Below are 16,210 nucleotides of genomic sequence, written 5' to 3'. Positions count from 1 at the left end.
CTGTGTTCTCTCAATTTCAATTTCCTTCTTTTCTCCCCCGCCTTCCACCTCCTCTGGGAGACTCAGGGAGAAGCAGCTAGGGGCCTTGGCACCAGCTCTCTCTGGGGTGTCATTGAATGCTGCCAGTAATCACCACCTCCCGTTTGTGAGCTCTCTTTGCCTGCAGGCTACTCTTGTCACCCCTGGATCTCTGCTTTCTCCCTCTCCCTGTTTCTCCCACGCTGTGACTAGGGAGAGGGAAGGTTTAGGAACATAATATTGAGCCCCGTCAACTGGAGGCAGGAAGGGGCTGATTGGATTGAGAGCTGCAGGCACAAATAACTCTTCTGAATCAACGCAGCCGTCACATAGCAGCAAGCTCAGAAAAAGAGAACATGGGAAGAAAACCAGGAGGGCAGACAAAATTAGAAACCCTCAAATGATGAAGATTCCTCTCCTGAATAAAACAGAGTGACTAGCGTAGGAGCGAGGACTAAACCACCTCTGATCATTTGTGTGTCACGCTGGAAAGGGAAGGAGAATGGCTCCCTTTCCGCCATGATACAGAGATTTCCCTTTTGAAAGTGCTCCTTAAACTTCAGCGCCTCTGCAGATACACGGAGTTGTGGCCATCCCTGCTGTGGGGATGCGCAGGAGGAAGACCCCAGAGGGGTGGGGGCGCTCAGCTCCGCCCTGACCCCACTGCAGGGTCTTGGCTTCGCTGCAAACCCGTCTGGTTTCCAACATGCAGCGCCTCTGTCGGAGGAGATGCCCTGACTTGCAGATGGGAAAATGAGGCCCTTTCATGGCGTGTCCAGCAGGTAGCCTTCCTAAACAGCCTCGCAACCGCGGGAGGTGCTGGGGCGAGCCGTGGCACGCCTGGGCCTGGAGTACCGTTGCTTGCCAGCGGAGCGTGCGGGTGCCCCCTTCCGACACTGGCCACCCCAGCCTCAGTGTCCAGTGTGGGGCCAAGCCTCAACGTGGCACCAGGTACCATCCCTGAAGCAAGGTCCAAGTCCGGAGATAGCCTCCATCCGATGACCAGGGCAGGCCAGTGAGAGATAAGGGCCATACTTTGGACTCCACGGCCACTAGGATGGCACGCACGCCTCTGGGTCCCCGGGGCCCACTCTGCCCCTTCTGCTGACAGTCCAGGTCCCCAGCCTGGCGGGAGAGGGAAGCCGAGGTCCGGGAGGGCGTGGCGAGCGGCGCTGCGCAGACCGCGAGGAGGGCGCCTGCCACGGATGATCGCTCGGCCATCACCCTCGCCGCGCCTCCCCCAGCGCGCCCGGCAGGGCGCGGACGCCTCAGCGCTCTGGCCACACGCAAGGGTCTGGTCAAGGGTGCAGGACGCACGAGGGACGCACGGTTCTAAGCCTTCCGTCCAGGCCGGCGGGTGGTCGGTTCCGATGAGAAGGAAAGAGGGGACACTGCGGGGCGCAGCGGACTGAGCGCCCCTGGCCGGTGGCGTCCTGGGCAAGAGGCCGCAGTCCCCAGGGCCCCGCGGGCGCCCAGCTGCGCGGCTGGACCGGAGCGCGCGGTGGGGGGCGGGGCCCGCCCCGGTCCCCGCCCCGGTCCCCGCCCCTCTCCCGCCACGGTCCCTCCCGGCCCAGCTCAGCGCGGCCCCGGTCCCGCGGGCCGCTTGGTCCCAGACCCAGGCCGGGCGGTGCGGCGGGCATCGCTGGGGGAGCCGTGGGTCACCGGGAGCCCCGCGGGCGGGGACCGGCCGCGCTGGCTGCGGAACCCGGGACACCTGCCCGTACAGGTGAGCGCCTGCAAGGCTGGACAGGCAGGGGCGGGGCGCAGGGCCCGAGCACGGCGGCTGCAGAGGATGGGACGCCGCGGACAACGCTAAAAGGGAACTTAGAGCAGGAAGAAGAAGGAAGAGCCGAATCCTTGGAGGAAGGATTATTGGGGGGGGGGGCGAAGGGGGGGCAGCAGGAGGGGGGCTGGGTGTCTCGGAGACATCAAACGATTTCCTCCCCTGTCCACAAATCAGCGGAAAGGTAAGGGGGGTGGGGCAGGGACCTCAGGGCCCTGGAGGGAGACCTGCACCTGCCCAGAGGCCTCTCCTCCCTAGGCTTTGCCCCGCAGAGGAATGGGGCCTTTATTCAGGTTTAGGGGGAAGGCATGGAGCCCCGCGCTTGGCTCCCAGTCCCTGGAGGTGTTCCCAGAGGCTGGGGAAGACCAAACACAGCCCAGGTCCAGGGAGAACTGCTTGCACTTGGCTGATCGGGGCCTGATCGCCTCCTTAATTCACTCGCCTCCTTGCCTGTGGGCACTGGGTCCAAGCAGGGGGTGGGCACGCTTTTCAGGAAAGGGCCAGATAGTAAATATTTCAGACTTTGAAGCCTATAAGGTCTCTGCGGCAAGTGGCAGGAAAGCAGTCAGACAATTGGCAAGTCCGTGAATTTGGCCGTGTCCAGTAAAACTTGATGGACACTGACATTTGAATTTCATATGATTCATACAATTTTCATGTGTTTGGAATCTTATTCTTCATTTGTTTTGTTTCCCTATTATTTAAATGGGCACAAAAACAGATGACAGGTCAGGCATTCTCCAACTCCCCACCCCCACCCCCATGTCCCTGCAGATTTCCCCCGCCTCTGTATGGGAAGAGGAGGGTGTAGCTGGATGAAAGGGGAATCCCTCTGGCAACATCTGTGAAGCCAAGTTCCTGTCTGACACTTGCTCTCAGCTTAGGGCTACGACATCCCTTCAGGATAGAGTGGGTGCTTGTACCCCAAGTGTGCCCTCATGTGAACGGGTAGGTCTATCTCCACATACTCACACCGCCCATGGGGCAGTCATGCAGGCCCTTAGCACCCCCCTACTCCCACTCCACTGTCTTTCCCTCCCTACTGGTGACACCCAGTGTTCAAGACTGGACTTTCCATTCCTTGTTTTCTCTTTGCAGGCTCAGGAGACCCCTTTCTCCTGGACGTTGGGACAATGACCCTTTGGAGGTGACCCAGGAGAGAAGGGATGAGGGCTGTTGATTCTCCAGATTGGGGTGTTACCCACGGCCTGGTTGCCTCCCGCATTGAGACCTATGGGGGCAAATCCCAGACTAACAGTCTCCATCCCAGAGGAGTCTCTAAGCTGGTAAGTTCGGACTCTGCACTGCAGGTGACCTGGGTGGGGCAGGAGGGAGGATTCTGGGGCTTGCAAGTCTCTGTCCCCTTGCAGGTTCACCTGCTGCCCTCTTCGTACCTGCCTTCTCTCCTGGGTTATGAGGGAGAGGAGGGCAGTGCTGGGCCAGGCTCCCAGGAGGCCACACCCGTTCCAGACAGCTGGGGCAGGCAAGGGAGCAAGCCAGGAGTAGCCAGGCCCTCAGAGGAGGTGCTGCTAGACAGGTCTTAGGCCCAGAGCTGGGAGGAAGTCCACCAAGCCCTGAGATTGGCACCTCCCACACTAGTGCCTCTACTTAGGAGGAGTCTGTGGGTTACTGACATCTGCCTCCCTCTGAGTCAGGGCTGGAGGAAGAGCAAAGGTTCAGGGTGTCCCTACTCTACTAGTGCAGGGGGTGTGGGGACCTGTCACAACTCCACCTACCCCACCCTTCTGGCCCACCTCCAGTGCTGACCAACAAAAGGGGTGTGGGAGCCATGGTCTTTCCCTCCAGGTTTCCCTCCACCTAGAAAACTGTTCTATTTCCGGCTCGGGGTATACCTGGTCTCACTGGAGGACAGCCGGGGACTCTCCCAGGATGAGGGTGGGCAGGGAGACTAGGAATTACGTGGGGTAAATCAGGCCACAGGCAGATCAAAGAATGTGACTGGGCCTGATGGGGAGGAGACTCGTGGCCATGACCTCAACCTCCTGCATGGAAGGGATGGAAGGGCAGCCGCTCCCAAGTGGACGGGACCAGGCTGCGTGCGCCCCTGGGCAGGAGGCCAAACGTGTGTGTGGGCCCTCATCCCCATGTGCTCAGGGGTCTGGTCATAGACCAGGGAGGCTGTGAGGCACCCAGAAGACAGGGTGTCCTGTGCACTGCCCATACATTGCCACAAGCCTGGGCACAGAGAGCAGGCGTGGGAGGGGGCGGGCACTGGGGGACACACACACCAGAGCCCAGGCATGTGCACGCTTGTGCTCCTACACCTGAGCAGGTCCCTAATTCTGCCCTGGGTCCACTGGGGAGCCAGGTTGGCATGTCCCTGCCCGACTCCTCCCTGGCAGCAGCCACTGTGACTCAGGGCAGGAGTGGCTCACAGCAAACTGGTCTGGGGGGAAGGTAAGCCAGCAAGCGTACGTGCCACGCTCTGGAGCCAAGCCTGATGCTGCTGGGGCAAAGGAGGCAGCCCCCAGGATTCTTCTGGGGGATCCCAGTCGCCTGCACATGCAGAATTTGACTAAGAGTTCTGGCCATTCCCGAGCCCTATCTCCACTGGGGTTTTGGGAGCCATAGTCTGAGAAGCGGCATGGCCCACCTCATTCCCCCAAAGTCAAGGTAAGGGGTCCCCCCACCACTCACAGCCCGTGCCGTGATGTCCTCCACAGACATCAGAGCTGAGTGCACAGGCAGCCCCCCAATAATGGGATTCGGCTCTGTCTAGAGACCCCTCAGGGATCTGTCTCCAAGTTATGCTGCCTCATTAAAATGTCCGCTTTCTGGGCAGATGTTAAAATGTTGCCTTCAGACTGCTGGTTCCCTAAGTCCTGTCTCTACCCGAAGTTTCCCCTGAAGGGTTCTGTCTCAGACCTCCTGAAGGAATATTTCTGGTGAGGGAGCCCAACTTTCATCCAGGGGCCTTTCTGCAGACCCGGGTGCCCCTCCACCCATGTTCCAGCAATGCCCTGTCCCCTGTAATCCTGGTCCCAGGTCATCCCTGTCCCGCAGGCCTCACTCACATTCACTGCTGCTCACCACCTCCCATTCCCATGCACACATGCACACGCATGTATGCTTTCACGTGCAATTCCCTCCTGGGCCAGGTAGGCTGGACACCCAGGGCTGACCCCCTTGTGTGCTCCCCCAGGAGTTTCCCAACACTCATGAGCTGGAGACAAAGCTGCATGAATTCAGCATGTATGGGATACCCCGGCTGCCTCCCGAGGACCAGCAGCACTGGGAGATCGGAGAAGGCAATTGGGGCAGCCTGGCCACTGAGACGTCTTGGAAGGAGCTGGTGCCAGGGCACAAGGTGGGCCTGAAACAGTGTCTGTCCCCGTGGGATTACACACCCACACATCTCCCCTCTATCCTGGAGGAGGGTAAGAGCTCAGGGTCTAGGGTCTTGTGGGGAAAACATTTGACAGCATCTTGCTCTGGGTTCAAATCCCAGTTCTGCCATTTACTAGTGAGATCTTGGTCCAGACAGCAAACCTCTCTGAGCCTCAGTTGCTTCATCTATAAAATGGGGATAACACCACCTCCACACTGGGGGATTAGAAGGTCATCTGTGAAGTAGATCCGGTAGCATTTAGCAAATGGTAGCTGCTCTTCTGGTCTTCTCCACTGAACCAGCTTGTGCCCACCCCAGGAGATGAGCCGGGATCTCTGCCACCAGCAGGAAGCACTCTGGGAGCTACTGACCACTGAGCTGATCTACGTGCAGAAGCTCAAGATTATGACCGACGTGAGCCTCCCTCAGCGCCCCCGCCATCTCTCTTGCATCATCCTATCCTCCAGGCCAGCAGGGGCAGGGGCACTGGGAGAGAAGGACAGGAGGGCAAGGGTTTCCCCTGAGTTGAGCCTGGGATCTTGGGAGAACAGGTGACACTGGTGACATTGGGTGCAGCGTGCATTGAGGGGCTGTGTCCTATGGGGAAGGGGTCAGGCACTGAGACTCCCTCTCTCCTTGCATCTAGCTCATCGTCAACAGTTTGCTGAACTTGCACCGTGTGGGACTGCTAACAGAAGTGAGTGGGCGTTCAGGAGGGCAGCTGACACCTCCCAAGCTCTGAGCCTGGGGAGTGGGGGGTGTGAGGTTGCAGAGAGCCCTCTGGCTGTCCAGTCTGAATTCCACTGCCTGTCCTCCTTACTCTCTTTCTTGCTCTAGACCCCAAGCAGGCTAGAGACCTCCAGCCTCTGCTCCTTTCCTGTACTCAGCCCTTAGCCCCATGAGGCCCAAGTGCAAGGGAAGACTGGACTCCCTTAGCTCTTTCAGGCTCGCTGTCAAGTTCATCTCTCCCCCTGCACCCCTGCCACCCTTAGCAGTCTGGCCCGTGCACAGTCAGTGCTGCCTGGCGGTGACCTGCTAAAGCATGTTGCAGAGTCCTACTTCCTCCTCCAGGTGTCAGCTGAGCCCCTTTTTGGAAGTGTCCCCAGCTTGATTCGAGCCCACCAGAGCTTTTGGGAGGAGGTGCTGGGGCCCACCCTGCAGGAGACTCGAGCCTCAGGCCAGCCTCTGGACCCAGTCAGTCTGCAAAATGGCTTCCTGAAGGTGAGGCGTGGGGAAGGGCTACCTTCAGGTCCAGGGGACTGCAGATGCCGAGAGGGGTCTTGTCTGTAGGGCATTCTCACATGACGCAAATCCTTTCATGATTTGGGGGGCCTGAGGGTACAGCCCCTACCCCAAAATGTCACCTTAACTTCTGCCCTTTAGTTCCTCAAGTACATAAGATCTTCTGGAAACCTTATGAATTAAAAAGGCAGCTACCTCAGAGAAGGGTTAAGCCTAAGCTCTTGTCAACTACAAAATATTAATTTGTGCTTAGAGGGCCATTGACACACAGCTGGGAGCTAGAATGGGGCCTAAGGGAGGTGTCCCCCAGGGCATGGGGGTGGAGGTATAAAAGGGCACAGGGCACTGGAGAAGAGTGATAAGAAAAAGCAAGAGGCCTAGGATGAGACTTTCTTCCACAGTTTTACCCATCCAAGAAAATGTGGGCCCTGGGAAGAGAGTAGAAAGGTTGGCGGGGAGGGGTGACACCTCTAAGTGGCCTTAGAGGCCACTTCCACAGGAGCAAGGTCTGGGCAAGCCTCGGGTCCTCACCCTACCCCACCCCAGGTGAAATGGGACCTTCAGTGTCTTGAAAACATTCCAGCTGAATTATTGAGGGTGGGGAATAGGTGCCAGGCCGCAGGGTATGGTAGGCCCAGTTGGGGGTTCATACAACAGCACCGGGTGCACCTCTCTTGGGATCTCAGCTCCCACATGGAATCCAGAGACAGGGGCTCTGGCAGTCATGGGAGAGAGCCATCACAAGAGCCGACTAACGCTCCATGAGGGCTCTCTCCCCATGCTGCTCCCCACATTCTGTGGCCAGAGCCTGTATCTCATACCCTTCTGCCTGCCTGCTCTGTCCAGTTCAAGGAGCGGTTCCATCCCTATGTCAAGTACTGCACACAAGTGAGGCAGACCATGGCTCATGCCCGGGAGCTGCAAGACAGTAACCATCTCTTCCATGTCTTCGTGCAGGTGGGAAAGGGGTTGTGTGGGGACAGGGCATGGGGTGGATCCTAGATACCAGGCCACTCCATCTCCAGCTGGGTTACTGGAGCAGAGGGGGCAGCAGGGAGCTTGCAGACTCCTGAGCTCCTGCCTACCTTCTCTGGCAGTGGTGTGAGAAACACAAGTGCTCAGGGAGACAGCAGCTGGGGGACCTGCTCATCAAGCCCCACCAGCGCATCACCAAGTACCCACTGCTGCTCCAGGCTGTGCTCAAGAGGAGCCCGGAGGCCCGGGCCCAGGAGGCCCTGACAGCCATGGTAGGCCGCCTCGCTGGTCAGGACCCGGGAGTTGGGGGCTGCGGATACACACTGATCTCCAGGAACTCTTGAGGGTCTCTTTCCTCGTGTGCACGTCACAGTGTGGCTGTGCCTCCCTGCAACCCCACCCCATGTAGATTGGAGCCGTGGTGTCATTCCTGCGGGACATCAATAAGAAAGTCCGCCAGAGTGAGGAGCAGAAGAGCTTGGAGGCTGCCACCAAACGCATTGGACGCTATGAGGTGCTGGAGCCATCCAACGAGGAGGTGGAGAAGGTGAGAGAGGGCAGAGGAAGGGAGGGCCAAGCCAGTGCCTGAAGCAGATACCCAAGAAGAAAGGGGCAGAGGAGCCTGGGGGTAGGGCGTGCCCACCAGTCCTGGGGGGAGGGAGGGTCAGGGGTCAAGGGGTGAAGTTCAAAAGAGTGAAAAGAAGGCACCAGATGCTTCTTCCTCCGAGTTGGAAAGGTCAGAAAGAGACGACACTGGACACTGGTGACAGAACGAGAGCCGCCTTGGCTGGGAGGCAGCCGGCCCCCTGATCCTCTCCCCTCTGTGTCGCGCAGAGACTGCGTCCGTTCTCCTCCCTGAACCTGCTGGGCCCCATAACGGGGGTGGCCTCCGAGCACACCAGGCAGCTGCTGCATGAGGGACCCGCCAGAGTGAAGGAGGGCCGGGAAGCGAAGGTGAGACAGAGGGAAGAGGGGAGCAGAGAAGACAGGTGTTGGTTGAGGAGAAAATGGCAGACGAGAAAGAAGGGAGGGTGAGGGGAGGCAGCATAAGAGCCTGAAAGCTGGAGATCGGAGAGCAGGGTGTGTACCAGGGAGAGGTCGTGGCTCTAGCCGAGCTCTGGCCGTCTGAGTGAGCCTGCCTAGAAAGTGCGCCATGGGACCAGGCAAACCCTCCTGCCGGCTCCAGCATTCCGAGGCCTGCCCAGTTCCCTGTGCCTATGAGCACCCCCACACTTGGGCCGCCCTTCCCCGCTCCAGCTGACCCCTGCCTTTCTCCTACCCGCGCCCCAGCTGGACGTGTACCTGTTGCTCTTCTCTGACGTGCTCCTGGTGACCAAGCCCCAGCGCAGAACAGACCAGGTCAAGGTCATCCGCGCCCCGCTCATGCTGGATAAGCTTGTGTGCCAACCACTCCGAGAGCCTAGTATGTCTCTCCTGCGGGCCTCTCCTGCTCCCCTTCTGCAGTGAGGGGAAGGAGGACTTGGGATGGGGATCAAATAAGGTCCTGCCGTTGAAGCAGACCTTCTCCTCCTTCCAGACATCTTCCTCATGATCCACCTCACGGAGTTCCAATGCGCCTCCAGCGCCCTCATTGTGCATTGTCCCAGCCCTGCAGACCGAGCCCGGTGGCTGGAGAAGACCCAGCAGGCCCAGGTATGTGAAGGCTGCAGGGAGGGAGGGGGTTGGGAGGAATGGGAGGGACACCCCGGGAGCTCAGGAGACAAGAACACAGGAGGAGGAGAAAGGCCGGGGTGGATGCAGGTTCAGATGGGACCTTTGGTTCCTCAGGGGTGCCCTCAAGAGGGAGATGCGCCTGGATCTAGAGGAGCTGGGAAAAAGCCTTTAGTCAGCTGCTTTGCCAGCCCGCAGGAAGAGCCAAGAGAGCATCCTCGAAGGGTTTCAACACCCTAAAACATTCCCTTCCAAACTTCATTCAGTTCAAAGACAATAATGGAGCAACTACTGCCATGTGTAGGGGATGGCGCTAGGGCCAAGAAGAAATAGTTCACTGTGTCTTGTGGGTTGCTTGGGAAGGGAATACAGGTAAACTGAGATGCCTTTACACAGCAGCTACTGTCTGAGCACCTTTTGGGGGCATATCTAGGAATATGTCAGAGGCACAAGGGTGAGTGGGAAGGACCATTTAAGTTAAACCAAATGTTTAAGTTTAATTTCTTAATGTTAAGTTTAATTACTTAAACCAAATGTTTAAGTAAAACGTGCAAGAATTGGAAATAATGACATGGTTGTGTAGTACCTCTAACCTCTGCCTCCGTCTTACATGACCAGCCTTTCTGTATGTCTCTCTGTCTAAATCCCTGTGTCTCTTAGAAAGACATCAGGCCCAGAGCCCACCCTAAATCCTGAGATCCTTGGCTTAGGATCTTTTCACATCTACAGGGACTCTTTTTCCAGATTGGGTCCCGTTCACAGCTTCTGCAATTTAGAAAGAAGTATCTTTCTGGGGGCCACTATTCAACCCACTTCAGGAGCAGAGTAGCCAAAGCTGGGTAAAGATTTGAGATGATTTTTAAAAGTAGGTAAAAACCACAAGTAGAAGACTCAAGGGAGCTGTTAGGCCGGATTTATTTCGGGGCCGGTGACCTATGTCTGTCTGATTCTGGATCAAAGGGTTTGTGTGTGAGCAGGTGATAAGAGGCCAGGTTCTGCAGGACCCCAAGAGCTGCAGCCGAGTGTGGACTGGATGACCTGAATTTCTGGGCTTGGACAAGGGAGAGCCACTGTAAATCTCAAGCAGGGGAATGCCATGGCAAAAATCAGTGTCTTGTCTTGAATTGTCTGGTGGCAGTGCGGTAGGTGGGCTGGTAGAGGAGATTTAATGTAGTAGTTTAGGTGTGTAACACTGACATTTACTGCCATGGCCTTAGGGACACACTGCAAAAAGCAAGGGCAGGAGAGGAAGAAAGAAGCTAAAGAAAGGCTGGATATGCCTTGAGGAATGCATGAAAATCTAGTTTCTGACACCAATCTTACTTTTACAAGCTGTGTGATTGGGGTGAATTATGTGAGCTCTTCTTGCTTTACCTGAAATAGATATAAATGATAACAGCCCCTGCCTCTAGGGAAGATTCAAAGAAGGCATTGAGATTGAGCAGGTGGCATGGTGCCTGCTCTGGAAATGCTCAGCAGCGCAATTCACCAGGACAAAGGAGGATTTGCCACCAAGGTTCCCACTGGAAAGACTGCTTGGCTAGTGGTCTCCCTGGCAGGAGTGGAATCCTTAGAAAAGGGAAACCTGTTTGTTTAGTTGTGCCTTCCTGGGGAGGGATGGGGGAGGGCAGTAATATCTAGTTTTAAACAGAAGCACTTTGAAATGGAGCTAGTGGGAGATAGCCAAGTGGAGATATCTTAGGGGGGTTGGGACACAGTCCCAGAGTTTGGGTGAGAAATAGGGATGAAAGGACCTCCCTGGTGGTGCACAGGGTTAAGTCTCAGCACAAGTTCAATCCCCAGCCAAGGAACTGGGCTCCCAGGACCCACATGGCGCAGCAGACCTCTCCTGTCTCACCCGCTGCTCCCCTCAGCAGTGTATTTCAGTCAGTCTGCCTGTTCTGCTCCCCACTCTGTCTCTGGTGAATCTTCTCACACCTCTGGTGAATCCTCCCACACCTCTGGCCTACACCCCAGCTCTTGAATGCACCAGTAAATAAATCTTAAAAAAAAAAAGAAAGAAAGAAAGAATGAAAGATGGAACCTAAGCTCTGTGTCCGCTGGCCCACTTCCTTACACTTAAACAAGATGGTGACAAGCCCAGGAAGCCAGAGGTAGGGACAGGGTAAAGGTGGTTTTTGTGGTGAGTGTGGTCCCCCATTTGCCCTTTTAGGCCCCTGTTTGTGGGTGGCAGGGGTCTTCACTCTACACCACCCTCGCCCCCAGTCCCAGCCCAGTGTCCACAAGGGGGGATGCGGTTAGTCTCAGCGCTTCATCAAGTCTCGCTGAAGGCTGGGTCTGAGGGAAGCAGAGAACTGAACCAGAAACAAGCCTCAGGGTTCCCCAGGACCACAGGTAGGGGGACCCTTACTAGATGGCAACCTCCTTTTTTTTTTTAAACCACCCCTAAGCATCACAACTTTCTCTTCTTTCGGTTCCCAGGCCCCGGCCCTCACCTTGTGCCCTTAATCCTCAGGGAACCCCTTCAAATTGCTGGGATGTGATTATTGCAAAAGCAACTCCCTCCCAGCAGTTTCATTTTTGACTAATAGAGGAGAGGAGGTAGCTTCTGACTCCAGTACACAGAGTTCTCGGCCTCGCTCAGCAGAACAAAGAGCCCCGGACCTTGGAAGTTAGTTTTTCCTGCCATTGTCTCCTATCAGATTGTTCGGGGTGCTGCGGTCCACGTCTTTCGTTTGTAAACAGAAGAGGGCAGTAGAGCAGCCTCCGAGCAAGAGGACAGACTGTTTATGCTCCTTACGGAAACGTAGATGGAGATTTATTCCTCGTGGATCTGGCTGTGGCAGATTAAGCATTTAGAGAAAATGTGCCTTTCCAAGGAGAAGAGACTGAACTTGCAAAATACCCATATTTAGGGGCTGGAAGAGGGAAGGAACTAGTGATGGGAACAGAAAGAGCTGTCAAAGAGGAAGGCCAAAGAATGAAGGAGGGCGGCTGTGTGAGCCCAGCTCTTGCTCGTCACCTGTTGCTGCTCCTCTGTAAGCTGGTCCAGGTGCAGGGACTTGCACTGATTGTGGAAGCACACTGCAGGACTTGGGGGTGGTGGTGGTGGGGGATTGTGTTTGAAAGCTGCTTGGCAGGAAGCGTAGCATTTAGTTGGCACTCCAGAAATGCTTGTTATTGTCATCATTAAGACAAAGGGGTAGTGGTGTTGCCTGGGCAGGGCCAAAGCTGACTAGTCTATGGGCACCTTCAAGAGATGGGTGCCAGTCCTTGTTGGGGGACCCTGGGAGGACACTGGCAAGGCAGCAGGGAGAGGAGGTCTTTCCTATCAGGGCTCTCATTCTCCAGCTGGGCACCGGAAGAAGGGAAGAAGAATTGTGCGGGGGTGGGGGGATCCCTCTTCCAGGCTTTGTGACAGGGTCACCTTCCGGCACAGACACCAATTTCCTCTTCCTTTCCCACGCTGCCACATGTCTCTCTTCTTACCCAAACTGAGAAAGCCCTCCCAGGACTGCTAGAGAGGCTTTGGGTGGCTGGGGATACTTATAGCTCTATCCCACAGTATTGATTTAACCCCAACTTCCCTGCTTCTTGCCAAGGGCAAGTTTAGTGGCGGTTCAGATATTGGGAACCGCCCTCTTCCTTCAGTTCTTTAACTCCACACACCAAATCTGGCCTGGACATTCCAAACAAATTTGCACTGAGTCACGTGGGGCCAAAGCGCACAGCTTCCAGCAGGAGAAATAGACAACCTCAGCCCTTCTGCCCCATACTCCAGCCAGATGGCACCTGAGGTCTGGGGGTAGGGGAGGAGACTATAGGGTTGACCCTGGTGTGCTTGTTCCCTGCCCCCCAGGCACCGTCATCCCTTGCTCTGCCAACAGACCAAGTCTTTTAAGATAGCTAAGAATCCTTGCACTGCTTTGTCTCAGGAGACTGAGTGGCTAGGACCAGGAAAAGGAAAGCTGGAAACATACACCTGATATCATTTTCCTCTCCCTGTTCATCCATTTCTCTGATGTGTCTCTTATTCTGGAGACACTCTGGAAAGGTCCAGGTGTCCAAGAGTTGTTGGTTCATGTACCTAAATCTAGGGAAAAATTCAGAATCTCTAACAACCAGTATGGCAAGGGCATGGACAGAGTGGAGCATTTGCTCCTAGAGGTCCCCTGCTGTGTGAGACGTTATCCCTCTAGTTTCTGGATCTTGGGGGGAAGGTGGGAGGGGTGGAAAGTTCAGATAGCAGTCCTTTGCTACCAGCTTGGAAGTTCTCCAACATTTTGACAATGATATAGCCATACCAGTGAGTCCTGATACTAGGCCTGCCCACAGCAGCCAGCACTACCTCCCCATTGGCCAAGCTTCCTCCTCCAATCACACCTTGGGCTCTGCTACCTCCCCCACTTGCTCCTCCCCCAAATAAACATTGACATTTAATAATGATTTACCTTTCAGGCTGCCCTTGAAAACAATGCAGTTGCAGAAGTAGGACTCAAAGAAAAAGGCCCAGTCCCAGTATGCCTCACTGCCTATGCAACCTTAAGCAAGTCCCTTCATCTCTGTTTGTTTTCTCATCTGTAAATGGGCCAATATCCCTGCTTTCCACCCTGCAGGGTGATGGTGTGGTTCAAATGATGGTGTTCATGTGGAAGTGCCTTGTACTTCTCATTGTGATTACTTTATTCTGATGGTACCTATATGAAAATGTTGAGGAAGAAAAGACTGAAAATGTAATGTGTCCTCTCTCCATTCCCCTTGGAATGGTCTTGCTTTCCTCCCTGAGGGACAGCAGAGTCCAAAGTCCAGGACAGAGCCTGTCCCTGTTTACCTTGGTGGTAAGAAAGAGTAATTTGAGGGCCCAGCACCATTCAGAGCATTTATACCATCACCATCATCATTCATGGAGGGCTTCCTGAAGGAGGAGAAAGGCCGGATAGAGGGCTTGCCAGCCAAGAGAAAAGGAGAAGCGGGAAGAACAGTAGAGGTAGGAAAATGGGCCTTCTGTTCCTGCCACCTACATCCAGAACCAGCTGTAGAGTTCAAACCCTGGCTCCATCGACTTTCTTATTGCATGATCTTGACTGTTACTTAACCTCAGAGTTTCCATTTCTCAGTAGTAAAATAGGAGTCAAAAATTATAGCTGCCTGATATCTGTTGTGGTGGAGATTAAACAAGATAATGCACATAAAACACTTGCCGAGTTGTTTGGCATACAGCAAGTGCTCAATAAATGAGAGCTCTAACGACAATATCCCCACCCCAGAGCACCCTGCAAAAGCTAAAGATAGAAGAGTACACCCAACAGAGGAGGGATCTCCTGGCCCTCTACCGGGACCAGAAGCAAGAGTCCCCAGGCACCAGGCCCTCCACACCCTCCACAGTCTCCCTGGAGAGCTCTCAGAGCAGCACGGAGGAGAGGTAAGACCCATAGATCCTGAGATCACCCAAAATGAAGTGGGGGCAACCCAGGCAGGGAGGGAGAAAAGGGGAACCCACAAGGGTGCACAATAGCCTTGCAGCTTTAGGGAGAGGAGGGAATTGAGGAGCCCAGATCAAAGAGCAGGTTGGTACCAGCCTTTGGAAAGGCTTCATGGACAGCCTGAGGAGAGCCAGCCTAGGGTTGGCACAGGGAAAGCAAACAGTCATGAGGGGCATGAGCTCCCTGAGAGGAACAGGCTTTCCCGCCAGGAATGGGGAGTGAAGGACAGACTGGATTTGTAGGGTGTGGAAGCTGCAAGGACCTGGCTAGTCCAGATCTCCAAAAAAGTGAGTGACCGAGCAGAATAACAAGATGTTCCGCAGCCTGCTTGAGGAGGAAAAAGAGAATCCATCCCTGAGGGAGAACCTCAGGGACCTAGAAGCACACAGGAAATTCTTGATACAGGTCCTAGACCCAGTTCTTGGCTAAAATGCCTTCGAGGCCGCTCAGGGAGCTCCCAGCCCAGTCAGCAAGTTGAGAAAAACAGCCAGTGCAGAGTAACGGTGTCAGAGAAGTCGGTTTGGAGGAAGGGCCACATCTCGGTGGTGTGATGGCAGAAAACTTCCTGGACTTTAACTGGACTTTAACTGCCCCTCAGCTTCTGACTGCCCATCCATCCTTCCCTGTAGGACTTCTGAGTTCTCCGCCGTCAACCCCCGACTTGTGGTGACGGAAGACACAGAGGAAGAGGCTCCCTCAGGCCAGGAGGATACCTCAGACTCCGGCTACGGCACGCTGGTCTCAAACTCCTCCAGGGGGTTCCGCTCCCCCCTGAGCCGTGCACGCCCTCGAGCCCTTCGGCGGGACCCTCGCCTCATCCGTTCCACCCTGGACCTCCGAGATGTTTCTTTGCGCCCCCAGCCTCCTGACCCCCAAGCCCTCCAACGACGAAGTGCCCCAGAACTGCCAGAGGAAGGAATCCGACAAGGCGGCACTCTTCCCAGGGGCCCCCCCGCCGCCTGGTCTGGGGAAGAAGAGAGAACTCTGGGGGGCGAGAATGTGGTGGTGGAAAGCTTGCACAGGGCCCGACTTCGGGGGCAGGTCCCCCTCTCCCCAGCCCACACTGACTCTGCTGGGGAAAGCCCCCGGGAGTCGTCAGGGGATGAGGAAGAAGAGCCGTCCTTCTTCTTCCACCACCTTCGGGCCGAGGACAGGCTCAGAGAGGACAGGCTCCGAGAGATCCGGGAGGATCTGGCCTGCCAAAGGATCGAGGGCATCCCGGAGCCCAGGGACTGCAAGCCTCAGAAGCTGACCCAGGCCCAGCTGCTCAGGATGCGGGGGAACCATGTCATACAGCTGGACAGCACCCTAACCACATCGTGAGTGCTGACGGGAAGGCCAGCGCGTGGGGGGAGGGGGCACCAGAATTTGGGGAGGGCACAGACGGCGGGGAAGGGCCCTTAGCGCCCTGACTTTACCTAACTCCAACTTCCTTCATTTTCAGGGAGGCGTGAGGAACACTAAGGACGTCGAGCATTAGAAACTCCTCCCCGAGAGTGCTGGTCACCCCCCCACCCCTGGACTCTACCTCAAGGACCACACTCCCCACGAAGATGCCTGGTCCAGGCCCCCCATGCTTCTTGCTCAAGGATTTAGGGGATCAAGAGCTGTACATTTATGTGCCGTCCACACAACAGACACCCCCATAAAGTTGTGCATAGAAATGACGGCTTGGTCGGTGCTAGATGGTGTGAGGAGCACGGGGGCTGGGCTGTCACGAGGCACAGG

At 55.9% G+C, this 16,210-nt stretch overlaps 1 protein-coding gene across 1 annotated transcript; it reads left to right on the top strand.

Moving 5' to 3' along the window:
• Positions 1-1,705: 1,705 nt before the first annotated feature.
• On the top strand, positions 1,706-16,184 carry PLEKHG6 (pleckstrin homology and RhoGEF domain containing G6). The gene is made up of 15 exons (XM_054696495.1): positions 1,706-1,744; positions 2,900-3,087; positions 4,965-5,129; positions 5,469-5,564; positions 5,797-5,847; positions 6,222-6,371; positions 7,239-7,349; positions 7,490-7,639; positions 7,777-7,914; positions 8,202-8,321; positions 8,658-8,790; positions 8,905-9,020; positions 14,267-14,421; positions 15,112-15,801; positions 15,927-16,184. The coding sequence occupies exons 2-15, from the start codon at positions 2,968-2,970 to the stop codon at positions 15,934-15,936; spliced, it is 2,205 nt and encodes a 734-aa protein (XP_054552470.1). The 5' UTR covers positions 1,706-1,744; positions 2,900-2,967; the 3' UTR covers positions 15,937-16,184.
• Positions 16,185-16,210: the final 26 nt, after the last annotated feature.

Source organism: Talpa occidentalis, unplaced genomic scaffold (assembly GCF_014898055.3).
Source record: "Talpa occidentalis isolate TD23 unplaced genomic scaffold, MPIMG_talOcc4v2.1 talOcc4.16, whole genome shotgun sequence".
NCBI lineage: Eukaryota > Metazoa > Chordata > Mammalia > Eulipotyphla > Talpidae > Talpa > Talpa occidentalis.
This window is presented reverse-complemented; position numbering and strand designations above follow the sequence as displayed.

Coding starts and splice junctions, on each gene's coding strand:
- PLEKHG6 (XM_054696495.1), top strand. CDS start 2,968: ATGAGGGCTGTTGATTCTCCAGATTGGGGTGTTACCCACGGCCTGGTT. Junction 7,350..7,489: donor TCTTCCATGTCTTCGTGCAG/GTGGGAAAGGGG, acceptor CTTCTCTGGCAG/TGGTGTGAGAAACACAAGTG. Junction 7,640..7,776: donor AGGAGGCCCTGACAGCCATG/GTAGGCCGCCTC, acceptor CACCCCATGTAG/ATTGGAGCCGTGGTGTCATT.